At 52.3% G+C, this 22,243-nt stretch overlaps 1 protein-coding gene across 2 annotated transcripts in view; it reads left to right on the top strand.

Moving 5' to 3' along the window:
* CNNM4 (cyclin and CBS domain divalent metal cation transport mediator 4) overlaps positions 1–19,224 on the top strand; it is a 37,849-nt gene extending 18,625 nt beyond the window's left edge. Inside the window, exons 2-8 of one of the 2 annotated variants that reach the window (XM_019969715.2) lie at positions 9,073–9,216; positions 9,452–9,586; positions 10,566–10,735; positions 10,962–11,055; positions 12,572–12,634; positions 15,969–16,150; positions 16,670–19,224. In XM_019969715.2, coding sequence (XP_019825274.2) covers positions 9,073–9,216; positions 9,452–9,586; positions 10,566–10,735; positions 10,962–11,055; positions 12,572–12,634; positions 15,969–16,150; positions 16,670–16,867 — 986 coding nt within the window. In that variant the 3' untranslated portion in view covers positions 16,868–19,224. The remainder of the gene's footprint in view (positions 1–9,072; positions 9,217–9,451; positions 9,587–10,565; positions 10,736–10,961; positions 11,056–12,571; positions 12,635–15,968; positions 16,151–16,669) is intronic. The other variant, XM_070798219.1, reaches the window with a different exon arrangement.
* Positions 19,225–22,243: the final 3,019 nt, after the last annotated feature.

The following is a 22,243-nucleotide window of genomic DNA, read 5'->3' on the forward strand; positions in this document are numbered from 1 at the left end:
GGTCAGTCTGTGTATTAACAAAAGCTAAAGTTGCTTATATATCTTGGATTTTCTGTGTAGTAAGAAAAGCTAAAGTTGCTTATATATCTTGGATTAAAAATCCATGGAAACTGTCAGGGATAGGTGCCGCCTTGGGAGAGCCTGTCCTGACAAGCCATGTCTGCGTTGCTGTCTTTTTTAATCTTTCTTTATTTGGCTGCGTCGGGCGTTAGCTGTGGCACGTGGACTCTTCTCTGCGTAACGCGGGGTCTTCTGTTGTGGCTCACAGACTCTCTAGTTGTGCTCGGGCTTAGTGGCCCTGCAGGTTGTGGGGTCTTGGTTCCCGGATCAGGGATCGAACCCCAGTCCCCTGCACTGGAAGGTGGATTCTTAGCCACTGGGCCACCAGGGAGCCCCTGCGTTGTTGTCTTGCTCAGGGTGGCTGGGCTGGTTGGTTTCCTGGTCAGCCTATGAACCCCTTTTACCTGCGCTCTCCTGTCCTGTGTCTTCATTTCCATTTCTCTTTTCCATGAGGCTGTCCCCATATCACTTTTTTTTTTCTGCTTTACTCTGTTGAACCCTTTTTCTTGCCATCCATTTTCATGTCTTTCCTTTTACAAGCCCACCAAAAGGCAGTATTTTCACTGGTGATATTTACTGAGTAGCTTACTTATCGAGTACCTGCTGTATATCTAGACGTGGAGGAATGAGTCAGGAACCACCAAGTAAAATTTCTATAGGTGAGAGTGTAAATGCGGACACATCCTGGAGAAGGCAGTTTGGAGGTTTCTGTCAAATTTGCCCTTTGACTTAGTGACTCCACATCTGTAAATGTTATCTCACATGTGTCAAATGAGGGATTATCCTTGCCGGGCTGTCTGCAGTAGGAGGAAACCTGGAAACAGTCATGTGTCCAGCAGCAGAAGCTCCATCCTAGCCCCTACCAGGATTTCTCCACGGGCAGCTGAGGAGCCCTGTGCTGCAGCGACGTCGCCAAGTGCAACATGCCAGGTGCAGAAAGGTGTGCCTTATATTTTTAGTTATAATAAAAATAGAAGTAGTGGACTTTATCATAGAAACTTTCAGAAAAGTGGAAAATGATTAAGAATTAAAAGTCAGAGTCACCCTCATCCTGCCACCGGAGATGTTTGTTGGGTTTTCTTCCAGTGAGTCAGCAGTGAACTAGATCGCTTTTCCCCTTCAAATCGAGATAGGCTTCTTTTCTTTTCTGATTATAAATGGAAACATTAAAAAGTAATACAGATTGACTTTAAAGTCCATTTAAAATTCGACCCCATGAGCTGTGGCCTCTCTCCGTGGAATTCACCAGGCAAGAATACTGACTCGAGTGGGTTGCCATTCCTTTCTCCAGGGAATCCTCCAGACCCAGGGATCAAACTAGGGTGTCCTACATTGCAGGCAGATTCTTTACCATCTTACCCTTAAAATGCATTAAGCCAAAGTGAAAGAAACCACCGTCACTCTTACTGCCCTGTTTTGGAGCTGTCTGCTTTACACGGATGGTGAGCCACTGTCTTTTAAAATAAACCTGTATCTACATTAGCCTTTGTAGTGGCTGTCGCACTGTGTCATGAGCCACACCGGGTGGGCCCTCCTGGGCACACCTTGCTGGTGGCCTGGGCACTTCCTTTGCGTTAAGGCCCTTTTTAGGAGTGACAGAAAACTGGCCAGTCCAGGCCTTGCCTGTCTACATCCTGATGCACTGTCAGATCATGATGGAAAAGCTTCATTGTTCTTTCCAATGGCGCTCTCCTTTAGTCATATTTTAATTTATTAAAATGATTCTAATGAATTAAGGACCTCCCTGGTGTTTTTTTAAGTAAAAAACTAAAAAGTTTTTTTTTTGTTTTTTTTTTATTAATATTTAAAAACATTTATTTATTTAATTTTATTTTTGGTTGCCCTGGGTCTCTCTTGCTGTGTGTGGGCTTTCTCTAGTTGCAGCAAGTGGGGGAATACTCTAATTGCAGTGCTGCTGCTTTTCTTTGCTGTGGCTTCTCATGTTGCAGAGCACAGGCTCTAGGCACAAGAGCTTCAGTAGTTGCAGCCCTCAAACTCGGTAGTCGCAGCTTGGGGGGCCTAAAGCATGCAGGTTTCAGTACTTGTGACACAGGGGCTTAGTTGCGCTATGCCACGTGGATCTTCTGGGACTAGGGATCGAACCCGTGTCTCCTGCATTAGCAGGTGGATTCTTATCCACTGAGCCACCAGGAGAGTCCCTCTGTTCTTTTAAATTGCTCATTGATTAAACAGTTCCCTTCCAGCCCTCCCCAGTCAGGCCTTCCCTGCTGTAGATATTCTGGGATATTCTTTTCGTGTGTAACTCTCCCACCCCCTTGGAATTGATGGCACTGGGGGTTGGGAGGGCTGTGCTTTGCCGCTCTGGTTCCTCTCCTGTCCAGCCCTGCCTTCCTGCTGGGCTGGGCTGAGGCTCCTCCTGCTGGCTGAGGTCAGCACTATTAATAGTCAGCTTAATCCTGCCCTGGCCGGATGGAGGGAGGCAGAGGAGGGGGATTCCCAGGAAGTCGGGGTGCCCACTGTCTGCAAGTGCCGACCTGTGGCCCAGGGCTCTGTCTTCTGGCAGCTTGGCCAGCTCCTCTCCTGGTAGGGGTTGCTGAGAGTTCAGGGCCAGCCCTGGAACCTGGGTTGGCAGGAGATGGGACCTGCCAGGAGGCCAGAAAGAGATGCCGAGGACACCATTTTGGGTTGTGGGATGCCTGCGTCTGATCTGGGGCCCCTGGATCTTTCTGTGAGCAAAGGCAGCTAGAGCAGGTGAGCAGGGCCTCTTAGAGCCCTTGTGGACTTTGAAATCCAGCACCTAGTAACGTGTGTTTTTCTTACGGTCTTTTGAGAGACTATAAAGGTTTTTTATGGGGGAGAAGAGCACACAGGCGCTTAGGGAGTTGTGGCGGGTTGAGAAACGGGCTTTCCGGTGCCCCTGGAGACCTCCCTGTGTGTTTCTAGCAAAGACTTTGGAGTGTCTGCTGTGTGCCGGCATTGGGTGAGGGGTGGTGGGAGGATGCCTGGAGAGGAGTGAGTTACCGAGCTGAGCCGAGCCGCATCCTGACCTGGCTGGATGCCAGGCGGCTGATGAGACAAGCCCTGCAAATACTGAAAGGAAGACCTGGGGCACGGCGGGGGCAGTGAGCGCTCACAGGGCACCCAGGGCTGAGCCTGGGCAGGGGGAAGGGTGGAGAGGTGGGGAGGGTTGTTGAGGAACTCAGGCAGGTTCTGGGTCCTCCCTCTGCTCGCCTCCTCTTCCCCGTGGGAGAGGGAAGTGAGAGGCCCAGGCTTGCTTGGGCCACTTGGCAGTCTGTACCTGCCAATCGCACCAGGGTTTCTCGAGGTCTCACGTGCAGGCTTCTGACCTGGGCCAAGGCTGACCAGGGCAGAGCGGGCAAGCTTGCAGCCAGATATGGCCCAGAGGTGACCTGGGGACAGCAGCTTCAAGGTGCCTCTGGCCCCACAGGACTTTCCCCGTCCTCGTCCTCGCAGTGCTTGAGTGTAGAAGACATGGGAAGCCCTAAGCCCCAAGAAGCAACATGAGAACGTTTGTAAGAGTTTCTTTCTTATGCGTTTCTTTCTGATTGTACTATTGACTATGGAAATGTTAGAATTTCTATTTAGGAAAGTATAAAAAAGAAAACAGAAGCCATACTGAGTCCTCCTAGACTGGTTAAACTGTTTGAATTGAAATTGTCTTTTTTCTTTTTTTCGGTTGGAAATACTCAAACATCAGTAATTTCATATGGCTCAGCCAAATATAATCTTTTTGCTGCATTTTTTTTTAAAATTAAGACTGCTTTGGAAAATGTGGGATGATCAGTTTTTGGAGTAGACACATTATGTCAGTTTACATGTCTCATTTCTCATTCCTACCATCCCCCAAAACCCAGTTATCCAGTTGAATGGACACTCATAATCAAATGAGGTGGCTCATTAAAATAAAATTCTACATTAGATTTAATAAATATCATACAATGAGAGTCACAAGTCTGAGTCCTGAGTTGATCCTCTTATTCTAAATGGTAAATCAGCTAACAGTAATTTCTAAATTATAGAAGCTTCTTTTTTTTTTTTAATATATTTTCTGTTTATTTCATCTGGTTGCCTGGGTCTCACTTATAGCATATGGGATCTGGTTCCTGGATCAGGGATCGAATCTGGGCCCCCTCCATTGGAAGCACAGAGTCCTAGCCTACTGGGCCCCCTGGGAGATCCCAAAAGCTTCTTGATGACTAAAACTCAGAAGGGTTCTTTGCCCAGTCTCTGTCCTTCTCCCCCTCCACCGTTGGTTCCTAAGGCACAACCACGTGAACTGTGTCATCCATTCCACGGGTGTTCGTTGCACACCTGTTACGTGCCGCTCGCTGTTCTGAGTTTGGGGAACACAGACGAAAGCCTCGGGCTATGATGGAGCTCTCAATCTAGTGGGAGAAGATGGGCCATAAAACGATAATCACAATAAACAAGCACTTTCTATTGTTTATTGTAGGTGATAAAGACCCGGGTTGTGGGGCTGGAGGAAGGGTTGCAGTACTCAGTGAGGCCCTCTGGGTAGGCCTCACCGAAAGGTGATGTTTGAACATTGAACGCAGGCCTGAAGCAAGGCTGAGCCGGCAGGTGTTGGGGGTGGAGCAGGTCAGGAGGAGGGAGCGGCCTCAGGTGTTTGAGGAAGAGCCAGGGGGCTGAGAGTTACCTGTGCTGGAGAGGAGCACAGCGTGAAGGGCTTTGGGGCCCAGGCCTCTGTGAGGTGTGTGGCGTCTCTGTGGGGTGAGAGAGCCACTGGAGGGTTTGGGGTGCAGCAGGGCTCCCCCTTGCTGCTGTGTGGAGAGTAGACTCAGGTCCAAGATGAAGACTTAGGATCTCGCTCTTTGGGTGAGAGGAGATGCCCGGGGCTCAGCATACTCAAGACGGTAAAGAATTCGCCTGCCATGCGGGAGACCTGGGTTCCTTATCTGGTTGAGAAAACCCCCTGGAGGAGGGCATGGCTACCCGCTCCAGTGTTGTTGGGCTTCCCTGGTGGCTCAGACAGTGAAGAATCCGCCTGCCATGCAGGAGACCCAGGTTCCATCGCTGGGTCGGAAAGATCCCCTGGAGGAGGGCATGGCAACCCACTCCAGTATTCTTGCCTGGAGAATCTCATGGACGGAGGAGCCTGGTGGGCTGCAGTCCATGGGGTCACAGAGAGTAGGACATAACTCAGCGACTAAACAACAACAGCAGCATGTGGCAGTAGCAGTGGAGGCTCCCAGAAGCAGTTGGATTCTGGGTGTCCGTTGCAGGCAGAGCTGATGGGATCTGCTGAACTGGCTGGATGTAGAAGGGTAGTGAAGTAGTGGAAGCAGTTTATTCCCCCAGGCCCCCATCTGCTTCCACAGGTCTGGGGCAGGAGGTTGACTGAGTCAAGGTCAAGATATTGGGTTGGCCAAAAAGTTGATTCAGGTTTTTTTCCATAACATCTTACAGGAAAACCCCAATATTAGACATCCATGTGGAGCTAGCTGTCAGCCAGCAGCTGGATGTGAGTCTAGAGGGCGCAGGAGAGAGCTGCAAACAGTTGTTGGAGATGCCTTGATGTATAGTTTGTATTTAAAGTCGTGAGGCAAGGGCCAGGGGCAAGGACTGAGCCCCGGGACTCTTCTCAGGAAGGAGAAGCAGCCCTGGGGTCAGAGGAGCACCAGGAGAGCTGTGCCTGGAAGCCGAGGGGAGGGAGGGTTTCCAGGAGGAGGGAGAGAGTTGCTCAGAAACTGTAGCCTGGGCAGGTCTCCTGGGAATGAGACGCCACCATTGGAGGTCATTGGTGACCTGGGCAAGGGAGGTTTTCTGGCCAGGGGAGAAGGTTCTGCTAAGACCGAAGAATGGCCTCTCTGGAGACAGATAAGTTAGGAAAAAGGCAAAACACAGCCCAGGGTCCATACTCGGGTCAGCAGAGGGTGACCTCTGTGTCGGGGCCCCACCTGGCCAGCCACAGTTGGCGCCAGGGCTCCAGGCTCTTAGCCTACAGGGCAGGGCTGGCCGAGGGCGGTGCCCCAGGTCCGCTCACCTACAGGGTACCTCAGTCCAGTTCAGCCTCTCAGTCGTGTCCGACTCTTTGCGACCCCATGAATCGCAGCACGCCAGGCCTCCCTGTCCATCAACAACTCCCGGAGTTCACTCAAACTCATGTCCACCGAATCAGTGATGCCATCCAGCCATCTCATCTTCTGTCATCCCCTTCTCCTCTGTTTCCAATCCCTCCCAGCATCAGAGTCTTTTCGAATGAGTCAGCTCTTCCCATCAGGTGGCCAAAAGATTGGAGCTTCAGCATCAGCTTCAGGACTGGTTTCCTTTAGGATAGACTGGTGAGATGATCTTGCTGTCTAAGGGTCTGTCAAAAGTCTTCTCCAACACCACAGTTCAAAAGCATCAATTCTTCAGTGCTCAGTCTTCTTTATGGTCCAATTCTCACATCCGTACATAACTACTGGAAAAAGCATAGCTTTGACCGTATGGACCTTTGTCGGCAAAGTGATGTCTCTGGTTTTTAATATGCTGTCTAGGTTTGTTATAGCTTTTCTTCCAGGGAGCAAGAGTCTTTTAATTTCATGGCTGCAGTCATCAGTCGGAGGGGAAGACTTTTCCTCAGATTACTGGAACTGTCCTTTCCAGGGGCTCCGACTTCTAGGCTGTGAGCAGGGACCCCTCTAACTGAGCCATATCTGACACCCACCTGCTCCCGGGGCTTAGTCTGCGGTAGGGGTTAGGCATGGAGGGTCCTTGTCTACCCTCTCTCACCACTTTCCCTTTTTCCCTTTAATTTGTTTCTCCCCTTTATTTTTTTCTCAGTTAAAAAAAAAAAACGCTGTAGAAGTGAAACATGCCCAGCAAGTAGAACAATATAGAAGGGTACTGAGGCCCTCCCTCAAACTCCAAATACCCGCAGAGGTGACCATCGTTAGCGCCCCCGACGGTGACAGGGCAGCTTAGCACCCCCATCCCCCCGGGTCTGCAGATGGCGCCATGCATCCTGTCCCCTTGCAGTCTCACCAGGGCTTGGTCCATCCCTCTCTGCCACATTCTCCCCAGAGCAGCAGTAGCCCCTGCTCCGTTGCCTTTTTTTAAAAAATTAATTAATTTTTAAATTTTAATTGGCAGCTAATGACTTTACAGTATTGTGGTGGTTTTTGCCATACATTCGCATGAATCAGCCATTGGTGTACATGTGTTCCCCATCCTGACCCTCCCTCCCACCTCCCTCCCCATCCATTGCCCTTGAGGTTTGAGATTGTTGAATGTTCTGATGAACCCTTTTGCTTTTTCTGCATTTTGAAATTTACACCCATAGAAAAAGTTCCTACCCCTGAAATTTCCAGATCCAAGGTTAGGGACCCTGAATTTTGAGACATACTGCCAGTTTGGCCTGCTGAAATGAGTGACCGACCTGCCCAACAGACAGAGTGCCTGTGAGGACCTGTGTGTCTCCCCAACACTGGGTACTGCCAGGCTTAATTAGGGCGTGTCGGTCAGAAAGTGCTAAGAGCTGCCTTGCTTTAATCCTGGCTCCCCTCCCCACCCCATGACATAGTTTAACTGGCTGCCCCAGGCCCCTGGGGACATTGCTTCTGTCTCCAGAGGGCATCCGGCAGGTCAAGAGGCTGGGGGCTTGACCCTAGGCTCAGGTCCCTGACTGGCCGCCGCCTACAGAGGACCTTGGCCAAGCTCTTGCTGGCTCATCTCTCAAGATCCTCGGGAAATTTTGATCGAGTCTAGCCATGGTTCTGCCTGGCAAGGTGCTGAGAATTATTTGACCATGTGCATGCGTGCTAAGCTGCTTCAGTTGTGTCCCACCCTTTGTGACTCTATAAACTGTAGCCTGCCAGGCTCCTCTGTCCATGGGATATCCTAGGCAAGAATACTGGAGTGGGTTGCCATTCCAGGGGATTCCAGGGGATCTTCCTGACCCAGGGATTGAAACTGCATCTCTATGTCTGTTGCATTGGCAGGTGGGTTCTTTACTACTAGTGCCTCCTGGGAAGCCCTTGTTTGACCACAAGTGGAAATCAGTGTACCACAGTGACTGGCACATTGTGGAAAAGTTTCATAGAAGGGGCAATACTTCCCCCATCACATGTGGTATACTCTGTGATTTTTGGCTTTATTTTATAAAATGCCAGTCACAGGAAGTGGCATTTCTCTGTTCCCCCTCCAAGGCCCGTGGGAGTTGTGAAGATGCGTCCTGGGGCTGGGCTTCCCAGGGACCCTGGAGACCTGGAGAACCTCCTCCAGGGACATGGGGCAGAGTCACGGCTACGATAGGGTCATGAAGGGGAAGCTGAGCGGCAGGCCTGACTTGACCTTCACTGCCCTCCGGCTCTTTTCCCCTTAGGCCCTTCCAGACCCGTGTCCCTGTGTGGGGGGCACACAGTCCCTTTCAACCCAGAGTGCGGGCTAGACCCTGTCATTGTCACTTGCTGGGGCTCAGGACCTGCGAGACGCGGGGGGCCCCAGAAGAAGGCCTGGGGAGCCTTACCACTCCACCCGGCTTTGTGGGGGGTCCTTCCACCCCACCCTCTGCCTCCTAACTTTCTCTTGTTTTGGGTTCAAGGGTGGCCCTCCTCTAATTATAGTACCCGCCTGGCCTAATTATAGCCTGGGCTAATTTGTTAATGGCTTTGGGAACTGAGAGCCTTGCCTTGGGCAGGATCATGGCTCCTGGGTACACGAAGAGGCGTTTTGCCAAGGGGCACTGAAGGAATGTGGGTGGCCCTGGAGGCCCCCCGGGGAGCCCCGTGTCCACCTGGCGCACACAGGGCTCTGACAGATGCTGTCTGTGTCTGCAGGTTGTCAGGGTGAGGCTCTCCCCTTCCAGGAGCCCCTGATACACCACACCAAGCAGGGACTTGCCATCTTCATTCTATTTAAACACACGGTCCTAAATTAAAAGATATTTTTGGTTTCCCTTTCTTTAAAAGCAATATCCGTTTCCAGCAACAGCTTCAGGACTCGTGACCCCAAATGTGTTAATATTTTGCTCGAGGAGTCTCAGGAATAGTCTCTCTGCTCCTCCAACTCATTACATTTTCTCCTCAGGGAAGTCCCACCTGGCCATCGTGCAGAAGGTGAACAACGAGGGGGAAGGTGACCCCTTCTACGAGGTGCTGGGCCTGGTCACCCTGGAGGACGTCATCGAGGAGATCATCAAGTCCGAGATCCTGGACGAGTCTGACATGTACAGTGAGTTCCCTGCCCCACCTGGCTCGCTCAGACAGACCCCTGCTGTCCTGGGGTGGGAAGGCCAAGTGTGAGGCAGGGCCATGCTTCCTCCCGGCCTTCGTGTCTCGGTCCAGATGCTGCTGCTGCTGCTTCTGGTGGAAAGAGGCCCCGCTCAGCTGGGAGCCGGCGGGTGGGCTCTAGTCTGTTCCCGAGTCCTTGCTGGACGCTGGCCTCAGTTTCAGATTCTCTCTTGCAGCTGACAACCGAAGCCGGAAACGGGTCTCTGAGAAGAACAAGCGCGACTTCTCAGCCTTCAAAGATGCTGACAATGAACTCAAGGTGAAAATTTCACCTCAGCTACTTCTGGCTGCTCATCGCTTCCTGTCCACAGGTAAGAGCAAGAGGGGGGCCCTTCGGGTAGGGGCAGAATATAGCCATGGAGGGAGAATCCTGGCTTCTCCTCCCCAGAGGGCTGCGGCAGATGAAGGGCCCGGGCAAGCTTGCCTGCCTCTGGAAGGGGGCGGGGTGTTGTCCCTGCATCCGCCCCCACCCCTGACAATCCCTGCAGTTTATTTTCCCTGTTAATGAGTTGCTGCTGCAAACTTCCAGGAAGCATCCGGGTTTGTTTTGGAAGTTTTGTGCTGGGAGGATGGGAGGTGGGCACCAGGTTCCCCATTGAGGAGGGAGAAGGCCCTTCCACATGCCGCCTCCCGGTGGGTGTACCTGCAGCCCTGCCCGCTCATCCTCTCCAAGCCCCTGGATCCTGCTCTGTTCTCATCTCTCCACCTCCCCTCCGCCTGCATCTGCCGGTCCCACGGGACCTGACCTCCCAGTCAGTCATTTTTCTCTCTTCTCACCCCTGATTCATAGCTCCCTTGGAGACCTCGGTGATTAAACGGGAGCATGCCTGCCTGCCCTGTCCTCTCCCCTCACTCTTGACTTCCTTCCCGCCCTCACTTGCTGAAGCTGTGATCCTGTGATTTCTCGGCCAGGATACGGATGCTGTGGACTCTGACAACAGCACTAGTCACGTGTCCCAGGCACTTCCCACACGGCAGGCGCGTGGCTCAGCGTCTTACGTCTGTTATCCCATTTCAGCAAGCAGTGACCCCATGACGTTTTAGATCCCCATTTTACAGATGAAGAACCTCAGACTCAGGTGAAGGAACGCGTCCGAGGTCGTGTTCTATTAGTGCAGGAGCCATGGTTACAGCAGGCAGACAGCTTCATGTCTACTGAGGCCGGAGCCGAGGCTGCACCCCTGCCCGCCCCAGGGAGGCCGGGCCAGGCAACGAGGAGCTGTCCAGTGCAGGTGTGACCGAGCCCCAGGTGCCGCCTGGCCTGTGAAACTCTCCTCTCTCCTCCCTCAGAGGTCCCCCAGTTCAGCCCCTCTCTGGTATCAGAGAAGATCCTGCTGCGGCTGCTCAAGTACCCAGACGTCATCCAGGAGCTCAAGTTTGACGAGCACAACAAGTACTACATCCGTCATTACCTGTACACTCGAAACAAGCCGGCCGACTACTTCATCCTCATCTTGCAGGTGGGTCTGCCCCCCCGTGCCCGTGCTGCCCCCTCGCCTGCCCTCTGCCCACCCCCCACTGCCCATCCTCCTCCCGAGGCCCCCCTTGGCCTCCTCGCGGTCTCCCGGTCTCAGCGCCTCCGCAGGGTCTGCGCCCACCCACGCCTCGCTCCTCCCTTGCGCCTCAGGCTTTTCTCCCTGGTGGTGTTCTCCTCTCAGTCTGTGACCATGACCCTTGCTCTTTCAGGGGAAGGTGGAGGTAGAGGCCGGGAAGGAGAACATGAAGTTTGAGACGGGTGCCTTCTCCTACTATGGGACCATGGCCCTGTCCTCGGCCCCTGGTGAGTTGTTGGGCCACCCCCAGCACGCCTGGAGGGGTCGGGATGTGGGCGGGCTGCTCCCCCGGAACCTGGGGCCGTCTACAGGCTCATAGCCCAGGTGCCTTCAGGGAGGGGAGGCCAGTGAGGGCCCGGGCTTTGAGGAGGTAGGCTGGAGAAATGATTTGTCCATGGGGACAGGGGTCTGAGGGTGGAGGGAGGAGATGGGAAGGGGATTCTGAGCAGAGCCTGGAAGGGAGTTGAGAGTGCGTTCTGAGATGGTGAGACCAGCCTGGAGGAGACAAGGGAGCTGGTGGGTGTGTGTCAGGGAGGCCCAGGAAGTCGATGGTGTTCGCTCATGATACGAAGCAGGAGGTCGTTAGTGGCCTGTGAGCAGGGGGACCTACACCAGCAGAATGGGCGAGCTGGGCAGGCAGGCCACCGTGGCCATGACGGTGGAGAACAGTTGAGAGAGAGGCAGGTGGAAGGAGGCTGTGTGGCCTCACTAGTGAAGACTAGGCCAGGGGAGTCGGATGGGGTGAGGAATCCGAGGCGCCTGTGGTCGGGGGCCAGGCCAGGGCCTGTTGGCCATGCAGTAAAGGGGCTGAGCCACCGCCTCTTGGTTAAGAGTCAGTTCTAATGGAGTAAAGGAGCTCGGGGACAGAGAAAGGACTGGGCAGCCTCTGAGAAGGCCTCTCTTGCCACCCCAGTGCCCTTTGCTTCCCCAGTGTTAGGTGGCTCAGGCTCCTGTTACCAGAGGGGCCTTGTGGCTGGAGTGGGCGCCCTGCAGACAAGGCCCACGTGTCACCCAACTTGGCATCTCGCTAGTGGTGTGATGCCTCCAAGCCTTGAGAGCAGCCGCGGGTTCTGCAGGCTGGAGAGGGGAAGTCTGCTTTGGTGCTGAGCGGTGCGTGGTAGTGGGAGGGGCGCTTCCACGCTATGCCTGCTGCTCTCCTTTGACAAAGACAACCCCCGTGTGGACGGCCGGGCACACATGCGTTCTGACACAGTTCGGCTCATCTACCGGCATGAGCAGGCACCTGTAGGGAGGGGGATGGGAAACAAGGCTCCAGAGCCGGGTTTGGGAACAGGTGCCCCTGCCCAGGTGCCCCAGGCCTGGGGAGAACGTCTCTGCCCCTCCCAGGAGGACCTCTTACCATCTAGCTTGGGGAAGACTTCTAAAGCAGGGCACACCATCACAGGACGTTCCTCTAAGCGCTCTTTCTCTGCAGCGATGCCTCAGAGCCGGGTTGGGGGCCTGGGCCCTGTCTTGACCTGGAGGCCCCTGCTTTCCACTTGCAGTGGCCGGAAGGGAGGGGAGATGACTTCTGGGGGCTCTGTGTTCACTGTGAGAACTCTGGGCTCACTCCGCCAGCCTCCACCTTTCTCTGATCAGGGCTCATTAGTGGGCTCTGAGCACCCTCCCCATCAGAGCCAGTGCCCCCTCTCTGCTCAAGGCAGCCTGGCTCCAGCAGGTCTGCTTCTCCTGTGGCTCTGTGTCCACCCCACCCATCACTGACCTTCTCCTCTTTTGCTCCAGTACCTTCCACCCTGGTTGGGTGTCCGCCTGGCAAGCGGAACTCCCTGCTCTCCTGGCTCTCAGGTAACAAGGCATGGCTAGAAAATTTGCACTGCCTCCTGTCGCCTGAGCCTGCATCCTGCTGCTGCATTAACCTCTCCCAGCAGGCAGTGGGGCCACCTCTGCCCCTCCTCCCAGCACCCCACCTGTTCACATGTGTGGGCCAGCCTGACAAGCGTTGGTTCTGCTTGACCTGGGGTTCTGTGTTACTGTGTCCCTTGGCCCAGGTCCTGGAAGCATTTCCCCGAAGGCCCTTCAGTCTTTGAGAAGACTCGTGCACACCTACATACACCCGCAGGTGACAGGCTGGGAGTGAAAGGCTGTTCCTGGCCAGGCCAGGTGAGCCCTGCTGCTCAGGGCCACACAGACTTCAGCAGGATGACTTGTCACCTCTCAGTATTCTTGCCTGGAGAGTCCCAAGGACCGAGGAGCCTGGTGGGCTACAGTCCATAGGGTTGCAAAGAGTCAGACAAGACTGAAGCGACTGAGCACACACACATGCAACTTTCTCTAAAAAAAACTTCCCACCTTTCCTCACAAGCTTTGCTTTTTTATTCTGTGGCTGAAATGGTGTCCACCAGCCATGGGGAGGCAGCCTCTGGGAGTTAGAAGTGCGGCCACTCAAACTGCCCTAGTTGAGTGGCGTCTCCGCCAAGACTGGCTGAATGGTTCTGGTAGCTGACTGACCGTCTCTGAGTATTGATTTCCTCCTGTGAAACGGGAACAAGACATATGCCCACTTCTTAAGAATTGTTGGCCACAGTAGGCAAGAGAATTGATATAAAATGTTTAGCTAAAGCTCAATTACTACTTGTACTTTCTCTATTATAGTCAAACCAGGAAGTATTCGGGAAAAGGCCAAAGGCCTGTGCTGTTTCTGGCCTTCCACAGGTCACACTCCTGAGCGCTGAACCAGGGTCGGCGGGAACCGTGTTGGCCCCAGCATCATTCAGTTCATGGGATCCCCGTATCCCACGTACACTGGGGCAGCAGAGGTCCTGATGGCAGACCCGTGGCCTGGGCTGCTGAGCCCGGGGGTGAGGAGCATGGCGAGTGTCTCTGAGCTCCAGTTTCAGTGCATAGTTTAAAGCAGCTCCCGGGACCCTGGCCGTCCTAGAAACCTATCGCTTCAGGCTCCTGTTTCCCATTGATGTTCATACAGTTGGGCTACTTTCCTTCCTAAATATACGAAAGCACACTTAAAAAAAACAAACGAATTATCTTAAAAAAGTAGAAGGATGACTTAGCAGTCACTGGTCCCATTCAGACGCAGCCAACTTTTGGCTGTGATGAGTGGCCTTTGAGCAGGAGGCTGCCTGATGAGAACAGAGTGGACTGTGTTGGCCTTCACTGGCCAGCCCCTCAGCCTCCCTCTCCTCTCCTGCACTTGCTCCTGTCTCATAGATGGCGGGGTTGACACACACATGGCTTGAATCCTAATGTCTTTACCTAATATGGGAACCGAGACACTTTTCCATAAGCTTTCTAGTTAGAGCTATGCAGGGTCTCACTAAGCAGAGATGCCTTCGTTTGTTACTTCCCCTTATGCATGTTCATGGGGGTCTGTATTCTAAATAATGGCATGATATGACCTCTTTATGGAAAAACTTCTTCTGTATTTAAGATATGTCCTTAGAATATTTTTTAAAGAAATGGAATTACCAAGTCAAAATTACTGTGGTTTTCTTTTTTGTTACATTTTTGGGTTTGTTTTAATAGTAACATAGCTTATTTAGAAAATTAGAAAAGTAGGAAAAATCCTAAGAAAATTAAGTATCATAATTTCATTATTCAGAAACAAACCTTCATATTTTTTAAATTTCTAGGACCTCTGTTTTAACATACCATGTGACTAATGTATGTTGGTTTAAATTCACTTCCTGTCTCTGGAGTGCTAATAAGCATTAATTAAAAGCATTCTGTCATCCCAATAATTAATGTTAAACAGTAAGAAATATTGAACTTCCAGGTGTTACTTAGGTTTGAATGAGTGATAGATGCACGTGGTTCTCTAGTGTTTATATACCAGGGGTCCCCAACCCCCGGGATCTAATGCCTGATAATCTGAGGTGGAGCCGATGTAGTAATAATAGAAATAAAGTACACAAGAAATGTCATGTGCTCGAATTGCCCCAAAACCATCCCCCCTCACCCCAGTCCACGGAAAAATTGTTTTGCATGGAACTGGCCCCTGGTGCCAAAAAGGCTGGGGACTGCTGCTGTATGCTACCCGTCATAGAATAACCAGACTGTGTGTTCCTAGTTTTATGAATGCATTCAGATGTGGAGTATTACTGAATTCAGTCTCATTTGGTTCAGTCAGTCACCCAGACTCAGTGGTTGCTTTTTTCACTGGGCTGTTTGTTAGAATAGTTAACTGAGTCATTAGTAAGGTAGTAGTTAACTCAGCAGATCAGCTTAGTGCACTACCTGTTTGTTTAAAACAAGCCAGCATGCCTTCACAATTAACTTCTGGATTTCATTGTTCTCTGAATGTTCCCCCAAAATATGAGCTAATGAGGTACAATAATGTGTGTGCCCTTCCTTTTGCAAAATAAGGAGCTGGTTCCTTCCTCATTGGAAGTTGAGTCATTGCCCTTTCCTGGTTACTATCAGCTGAGTGAAGCCTGTTCTGCCCCTAGTGATGGGAAGAGGCACTGCTATAGCTACCCCAGGGCTCTGCCTCCTGGGACGGAGACTGGGACCAGTGTCCAGACACCCCAGCGTGGGAAGCTGGAGCTCTGGGGCCTCCAGGTTCCTGTGAGAAGAGTCTGCTGCCTCCATCCCCCTGCCAGACTGGCTGGGCTCAGCAGACACAGGCAGGACTGTTCCACACACAAGTCTCATGGAACACACTTTTGAGCTCTTACAAGCATTTTGAGATATGAACAGGATGTCACGTTGGGGGTGTCTGTATGTATGGTGAAAGAGTGCAAACTGTAGGTTCTTCATCTTCATATAGTTTAAAAGTGTGCAGTTTACATCCCTTGACAGAAGTGGTCATTGAGATGTTATCTGCCACACTCGGGCCATCTTTGTGCTGCCCCTGCCTCGTTAGCTGTCCGGGAAATGAGAGCTTCTGTAGACATAGACTTTCTGCGTCTCAGGTTTTTGTTTTCTGTTTTGTTCTCTGTTCGGGTAGACTTCTGGATACTTACTGCACAACACTTCTAAACAAACTAACTCGTTTGCTCTGATGAAGTCAGACCTTGCAGTAAGGGCTTTGTTTGCACCCAAGAACTCCTTCCCGTTTCCAATGAGGGCTCCACTGCCCTGGCGTCTGAGGGACGCAGTTGGACAGGAGGCTGTGCGGGGCGCCAGGCTGGCCGCTGGCCTCACAGTCTCTGTCCCGCCACAGACCGCTCCCCATCGCACCCCACGGCCCTCAGCCGCTCGGCCTCCCTCAGCTACCCAGACCGCTCAGAGACGGCGAGCACCGTGCCCTTGGCAGGCAGCAGCAACCAGTTTGGCAGCTCGATCCTGGGCCAGTACATCTCTGACTTCAGCGTGCGGGCACTCATGGACCTCCAGTACATTAAGGTGAGCACTCCCCATAGCCCTCTGCCTGGGGCAGCCCCTCTTCTGCCTCCAGGCCACCGACAGCTTCTTTGATCCACCACACCCAGCATGGATAGCTTCCCAGGTGTGGCTAGTGGTAAAGAACCCCCTGCCAGTGCCCGAAACACAAGAGACCTGGGTTCCATCCCTGGGTTGGGAAGATCCCCTGGAGGAGGGCGTGGCAACCCACTCCAGTATTCTTGCCTGGAGAATCCCATGGACAGAGGAGCCTGGCCGGCTACAGTCCATGGGGTCGCAAACAGTCGGACACGACTGAAGCGACTTAGCACACAGCACACGCACCCAGCATGGCGGGCCCGGACCTGGGATGTGTGTCCTTCCTACTCTAGTTTCTCACTCTGTGGTCGGGAGGGGGCTTCTGATACCCTCTGCCCTGGGTCATGCCCTCTTTCCTGGACTCAGCTTCCATCCCGGCCACGTTTCCCTGGCCCCCCAACCCTGCTCTCAGTGACCACCCCACCCCTGCCCACCCCCCTGCAGATCACCCGGCAACAGTACCAGAACGGGCTACTGGCCTCACGCATGGAGAACTGCCCCCAGTTCCCCCTGGACGGGTGTGCCATCTGCACCGAGAACTCAGCTGACAAGGCCGAGGCGCCGCCGGTGGACGAGACCACGAACCTGCTGAATGAGCGCAACTCCTTGCTGCACAGAACGTCTCACGAGAGCGCCATCTGACAGGAGGGCCCGGGGTCCCCCGCCAGCCCCGCGGGGGCCTCCCCAGTGGGCCCACAAGAAGACAGGGAGCCTGTTAGGCAGGAAGGGGTACAGTTACCCTGTCTGACTGAGCAGCCAGAGGGTCCCCTGCCTGAGGGGGATCTGGTCTCTGACAGGGACCTCTGAACAGCTTGGAGGTGGCAGCTGCACAGCCCTGGACTGCAGGGCAGTATACCGACGACCAGGAGCGCTTCTAAATTCAGCTCATTGCACCTCTTTTTAAATATCATAGGGGGAAGGGAAGACAGGGTTAAGGAACTTTATTTAAAAGCAATTTTTTTTCCCACAAAAACTTTAAAAGGGGTAGGGTTTCTCACCCCGGGAAGCAATAGCCATAATGTGCTCCCAGTTGTGACCTCCTGGCTGCATCCCTGACTCAGGGAGCCACTTCTCCCTGCTCCTCTTCCACGCCCTCCAGAGATGGCACCGCCGTGGCCTCCTGGAGGAAGATTTCTTCTTGGGAGAGAAGACAGTTCTTCCCAGGAAGCAAAGAACCAAATAGCGCTGAGAACAACTGCCTGGACGCATGCTGAGGCTCACCTGTCGTCACCGAGGCCAAGGGATTTTTCTGGGAACCGTGGTCAGGGAGGTGATACTCCAACTGTGGAGAGGAGCACGCCTCCTCCTCTTAATCGCTGGACCCAGGAACCTCCTAGAACTCTGCTGATGGGGTCTCCTGGTGAGTTGGGCTGGGCCGAGGACTCTCAGCCCTGTCCCTGCGATCTGCCTCACATCCACCCCTTTGGACAGCTCACCCCTTGTCGTGGGGCTGACTCCAAGTGTTAGGGCAGGGTCTCACACCTTTAAGACTGCTAATCAGACTGCTCCCCAGGCCCTGCCCTCAGTTTCACCAAAGGTTTTCCCCAGGTGGGGAGAGTGTCTGTGTTAGAGGGGCTTACCTGTGATGCTCTTTTCGGGGCCAGGAGGGAACTTGGTCATGAGCATCTACATTGTTAGCAATCAGTTTATCCCCCTCCCACCCCATAGCCAAAGTCAAGTCTCGTTACTGACCTACAAAGCCCTTCTTTTCAGACTCCCTGCTTCTAATTCCAAACCCCAGTGTCTCTTGGGGATTGAGGTCAGGAGGATGTGTAGGAAGCCAACCCAAGTGGGTTCTTCATGGCCTTTCCTCTGTGGCTGAGGCTCACCTGACCTTGTTCACGCACTTACAGAACCCGGGAAAGGAGGTTTCCACCTAGAAGGCACCCAGCCAGCAGCCCCGTCCTACACACGTGTGAGATCCTAGTGTGAGCTGTCATCCCAGTCTTTGCTGAAGCCTGTGGTACTGCACCCTGAGTGCCCCAGCCCCATCTGCAGTCCTGCACCATCTCCCTGAGCAGTAGGCTTCCCACTGACGGGGAGGCTGTGGGACCAAAGTCCACTTTGACCCTTTGGTTGGGTGGAACACTTGCTGGGGGGCCTGGAACAGACAAGGGAGCCTCGACAGGTCTTCCCACATATTATTTATTCACTTCTTTCCTCAACCCGTGAGACCTGGAACCCCAAGTGCGCTGTTGGCAATGACCAGAAAATGCCTCGCACCAAGTATACTGGTCAGCTTAACAGACCTTCCCAGTGACAGAAGTGATTCCTACAAGTCTGGAGAGAAGGTGGTGACACCTATGGGTTCTCAGCCATAAGGAAGACACCAGACCTTCGTGCCCTGTTCAGGGAAACCCCTTAGTTTTCTCCAGGAGCAGCTTGCTCTTCGCGTCCACATGGGGGCTTGCAGTGCGGTTTTCCTGGGGCCTGAGTGCTGCCTGAGCCCACCCACTGCCCGAACCTAGTGTTTGTGTGTGAAGTCCATGGAGCAGGTACACACACTTCCACGGCTACCTCTGTGCACACACAGATGCTCTCAAGAGACGGTCCTTCCTCCCCACCTCTCCCTGTCCCCATTTATAATCACTTTCAGCAGAGGGTCATGGTTATTTCCAAATATTACTGGTCCGATGACTTCCTCTTCCCAGTGCAATTTCTCATTTCCTATTCCAGCCTCTGGTTCCTGGGCTGAGCTGTACCCTGGACCTGGCCCAGCCTTGCGTGTCTTCCCATGGAAGGGGGACCTCCGCAAACAGCAGGCCTCCATGTGGGTAGGCGAGTCACAGCCACCGTAGCAAATAACTCGTATTTATTTTGCATAAGATTTTAATTTGTATATTTTTGTGATTTATTTTGGCATTGTTATGAGTTTTGACTCTCGGGGAGTTTTGTTGTTATGACTCTTGTGTCTTTTGTCACAAAACAATGATAATATTTGCTAAACGATATATGGAATTTATTTTTGATTGGTAATAAAAAAATGAAATATGGATAAATCTTGGTGAGCCTGCAGTTGGCCTGTCTGAGCTCCGGACTTGTCGCAGAGCTCGAAGTGGCTGTGCTTGGCTATGACAGGGTAAGAGTTAAGCATCCTGGGATTGTTTAGCACTAAAATTAATGAAACGGACATGTAACATACAAAACATAATCAAGGCTGTTGTCACAGGAGCTAGAGAGTGCCAGCTGCTGCTAGACCGGTACGGCAAGTGTGCTCAACTGCCACCGTTACGAATCCAGTAAAGTGGAAACCAGAGGACCAAGGACAGCTGGAATGGACAAACTGCCCCTCCTCTCTCCTCTAGGGGCTAAAGGAGAAAGGTGCTTCACTAAACTATGATCGCATCGTCTAAGAACAGCAGTTGCCTCTCGGTCCAGACTTGGAGGCTGGTTGTGGTCTCCAAGTTGGAGTGCCCACCCCCGCAGAGCCCACCTAGAAGGGACCTCCCTGCATCCACTCCGGAGGCTTCAATCGGGAAGACGCCCACAGTGCCCCCCAGGTGCCTAGCCGGTGGGTAACCGAGTGCACCCAGGCCAGGGGCTCAAGGAACCCTGCTTTAGAGGGGAACTGGGGGGAACGTTAGGCATTGGGTAGGCAGAAAGGAAAGAGAACATTTCAGATAAAAGGAATAACAAAGGCAGAGTCCTGTGTATAGGTGGGCAAGAATAAATTTCTTTCATCCATCTGCCCCACACACATTTCAGCCTCTGCTACATGCCACATGCCACCAACCCTTCAGGCTATCTTCTCCACCTGGAACATTCTCCCAGATCTGTGTGAGGCTCACCCCTTGCTTCATCTAAGCCTCTGTTCAAATGCTACCTCCTTGAAGAAGCCTTCCCCCATCAGACCACTCAAAAGAGTTTGGCCCCCCATCCGTTTCCTCATCTTGCCTTGTTTTTTTCTCTGTAGAACTTAACTGCCAGGTATTAAAATAAGGATTTGTGTATTTTTTGTTGTCCTCACACTAGAGCTTAAGCTCCAACAGGTCAGGGTATTTGTTATTTCAACTGGCAGTCCCAGTGCACTGCAGGCACCGGATGCAGGAAATACTTGTTGAATGAATGAATGAATGGGCCTTACCAGAAGGTAAGCACCGGATTTTATTGGAGGGGAGCATGCTACTCCTATAACCTTGACTGAACCTAGTAAACATGGTCGAGGAAAATTGGCTGGAGGAAGTGACGAATATAGACTTGAGAGAGGAGGAGGAGTCAGTCAGGGGTCACACACGATAGTTTTGGGTTTAAAACTCAAGAATGAATATTTCGATAAAACATGGAAATGTCTTGAGCTGAATGGCCAGAAAGGAAAATCACCCATGGGGGACCTGAAAGTCTGGTGACAACTGTCTCCACCGATGCTGTGATAATGGACCGAAGAATGGTGCAGAGCCAAGGAAGACAGAAGCTGGTAAAGTGGTGTGGGACCTGTGCTGTTCATAGAAAGTCATTCATGGGCAACTTTGTTTGCCCTGTGCTGGATCCTTTGGGTCTCATGGTTTAAATCATCATTTGTGTTTTCCAAGTGTGATCTGATTGTTCTATCCAAAGGTTTCCCTGCCAAAATAAGTTACAAGGTTGTTTTCCAAGGGAGTCTGAGACCAGAGGAAAAGTAACTTGTCAGAGGTCAGAGCCCTGTGTAGATGTACTGGGCGTTTTTCCCACCTTGCCTCTGGAACTGTTCTTTGCTGGTTAACTTTTCAGGCATGTGGCTCATTTCAAGCTGTTGTCCATTCTATCTGTGTCAGCATTTTTATCTGGACTTAGAGACAGAAGTGTGAACCAAAGGGACTGAATCTATTATTATTTTTTCAAAAGAGGCATGCCAGTCCGGTGGAAAGGGTCAAAGGTCATAATTGCTTCTGCTGGCAGCTTATTCTGGAATTTTTCAGACAATACTTATGTTGGTCACTCACCACAGGTTTACTCATTTTTGTACATTACCTTCCACACAAGTATATTTCACTTAATTGTGACCGCAGTGCCTAAGCTTTTTAATAGTATTTTCATGACAACATATGTGTTTCTATACAGTCCTTGCAAAGACCATTTTAAATGACACGCATATGGATGGTCTTATCAGTCTACTTATGTTAGGAAAGTTGAAAATACATAAAAATGTAGAAAATACAAAAAAAATCATTTTGTCGGGACATTTATAGAGGTCTTGTTAGCTTGTCTATTTCCTTCCAACCAGGCAAAGTTCACATATAACAGGTTGAGGAACATTCCATAATGTCAAGCACCATACAGTCTTCTAAAACAACAATCCGGGGAGGATCCTCTTGAATAGTTCCTGTTGGTCGTTAGGAATTATTTTCCCAAGGATGCTCTGCTAGAAGTGAAGTGACCAGATACAGTAATTCCTGACAGAGATGCCAACTCCTAGTGTGGCTGGGATGGCGACAGGGTATTAGGCTGATCGCTTTGGAACCCATCATCCGTGCCCGAGTAGTGTTCACTTTTCTCTGGTAAAGTGTATTAATAACGAAGTAGCTGCGAGGATCCAATGAGGCAGTGATTTCGTGTGTTTAGGTACTTCGTTCTCTCTGGCAGGGGTGCAAGTTCATCTAAGGAGGGACCGAGTGTGTGTCACGTCCCAGACCCATAGCAGAGTCGCGCGCGATCAAGGAATACTTTTAATAAGCTTTAGCTTCCGACGCCCGGTCGTCGGTTCTTTTAGCCCTCTTCGAGATTTGGGTCGTTGGTGTCTGGGAAAACGGACCATCTCCCTTCGTTAAATTCTCTATCTGCAATTTCAGGAGCGCCACTCCTCTCGGCGGCCCAATTCCCGAGCCAGGGACTTCCCAGAGTACGGGCCTGGCCTCCCGGCGCTGGGGACGGCCGAAGGGAACTAGATCCCCGCGGAGAGCGGGCCAGCTCGCCGCCCAGCGTCCTCCGGGTTCGGCGGCCCAGGCCCACAGGGCCGAGAGACCCACGCCCCCGGCCCGCCCTGGGATCGCGCCGCCGCTTGTTTACTCCCCGGCGCAGCCTAGTCCGACCCTGGGGCCCGCC

Source organism: Bos indicus, chromosome 11 (genome assembly GCF_029378745.1).
Source record: "Bos indicus isolate NIAB-ARS_2022 breed Sahiwal x Tharparkar chromosome 11, NIAB-ARS_B.indTharparkar_mat_pri_1.0, whole genome shotgun sequence".
Taxonomy (NCBI): Eukaryota; Metazoa; Chordata; class Mammalia; order Artiodactyla; family Bovidae; genus Bos; species Bos indicus.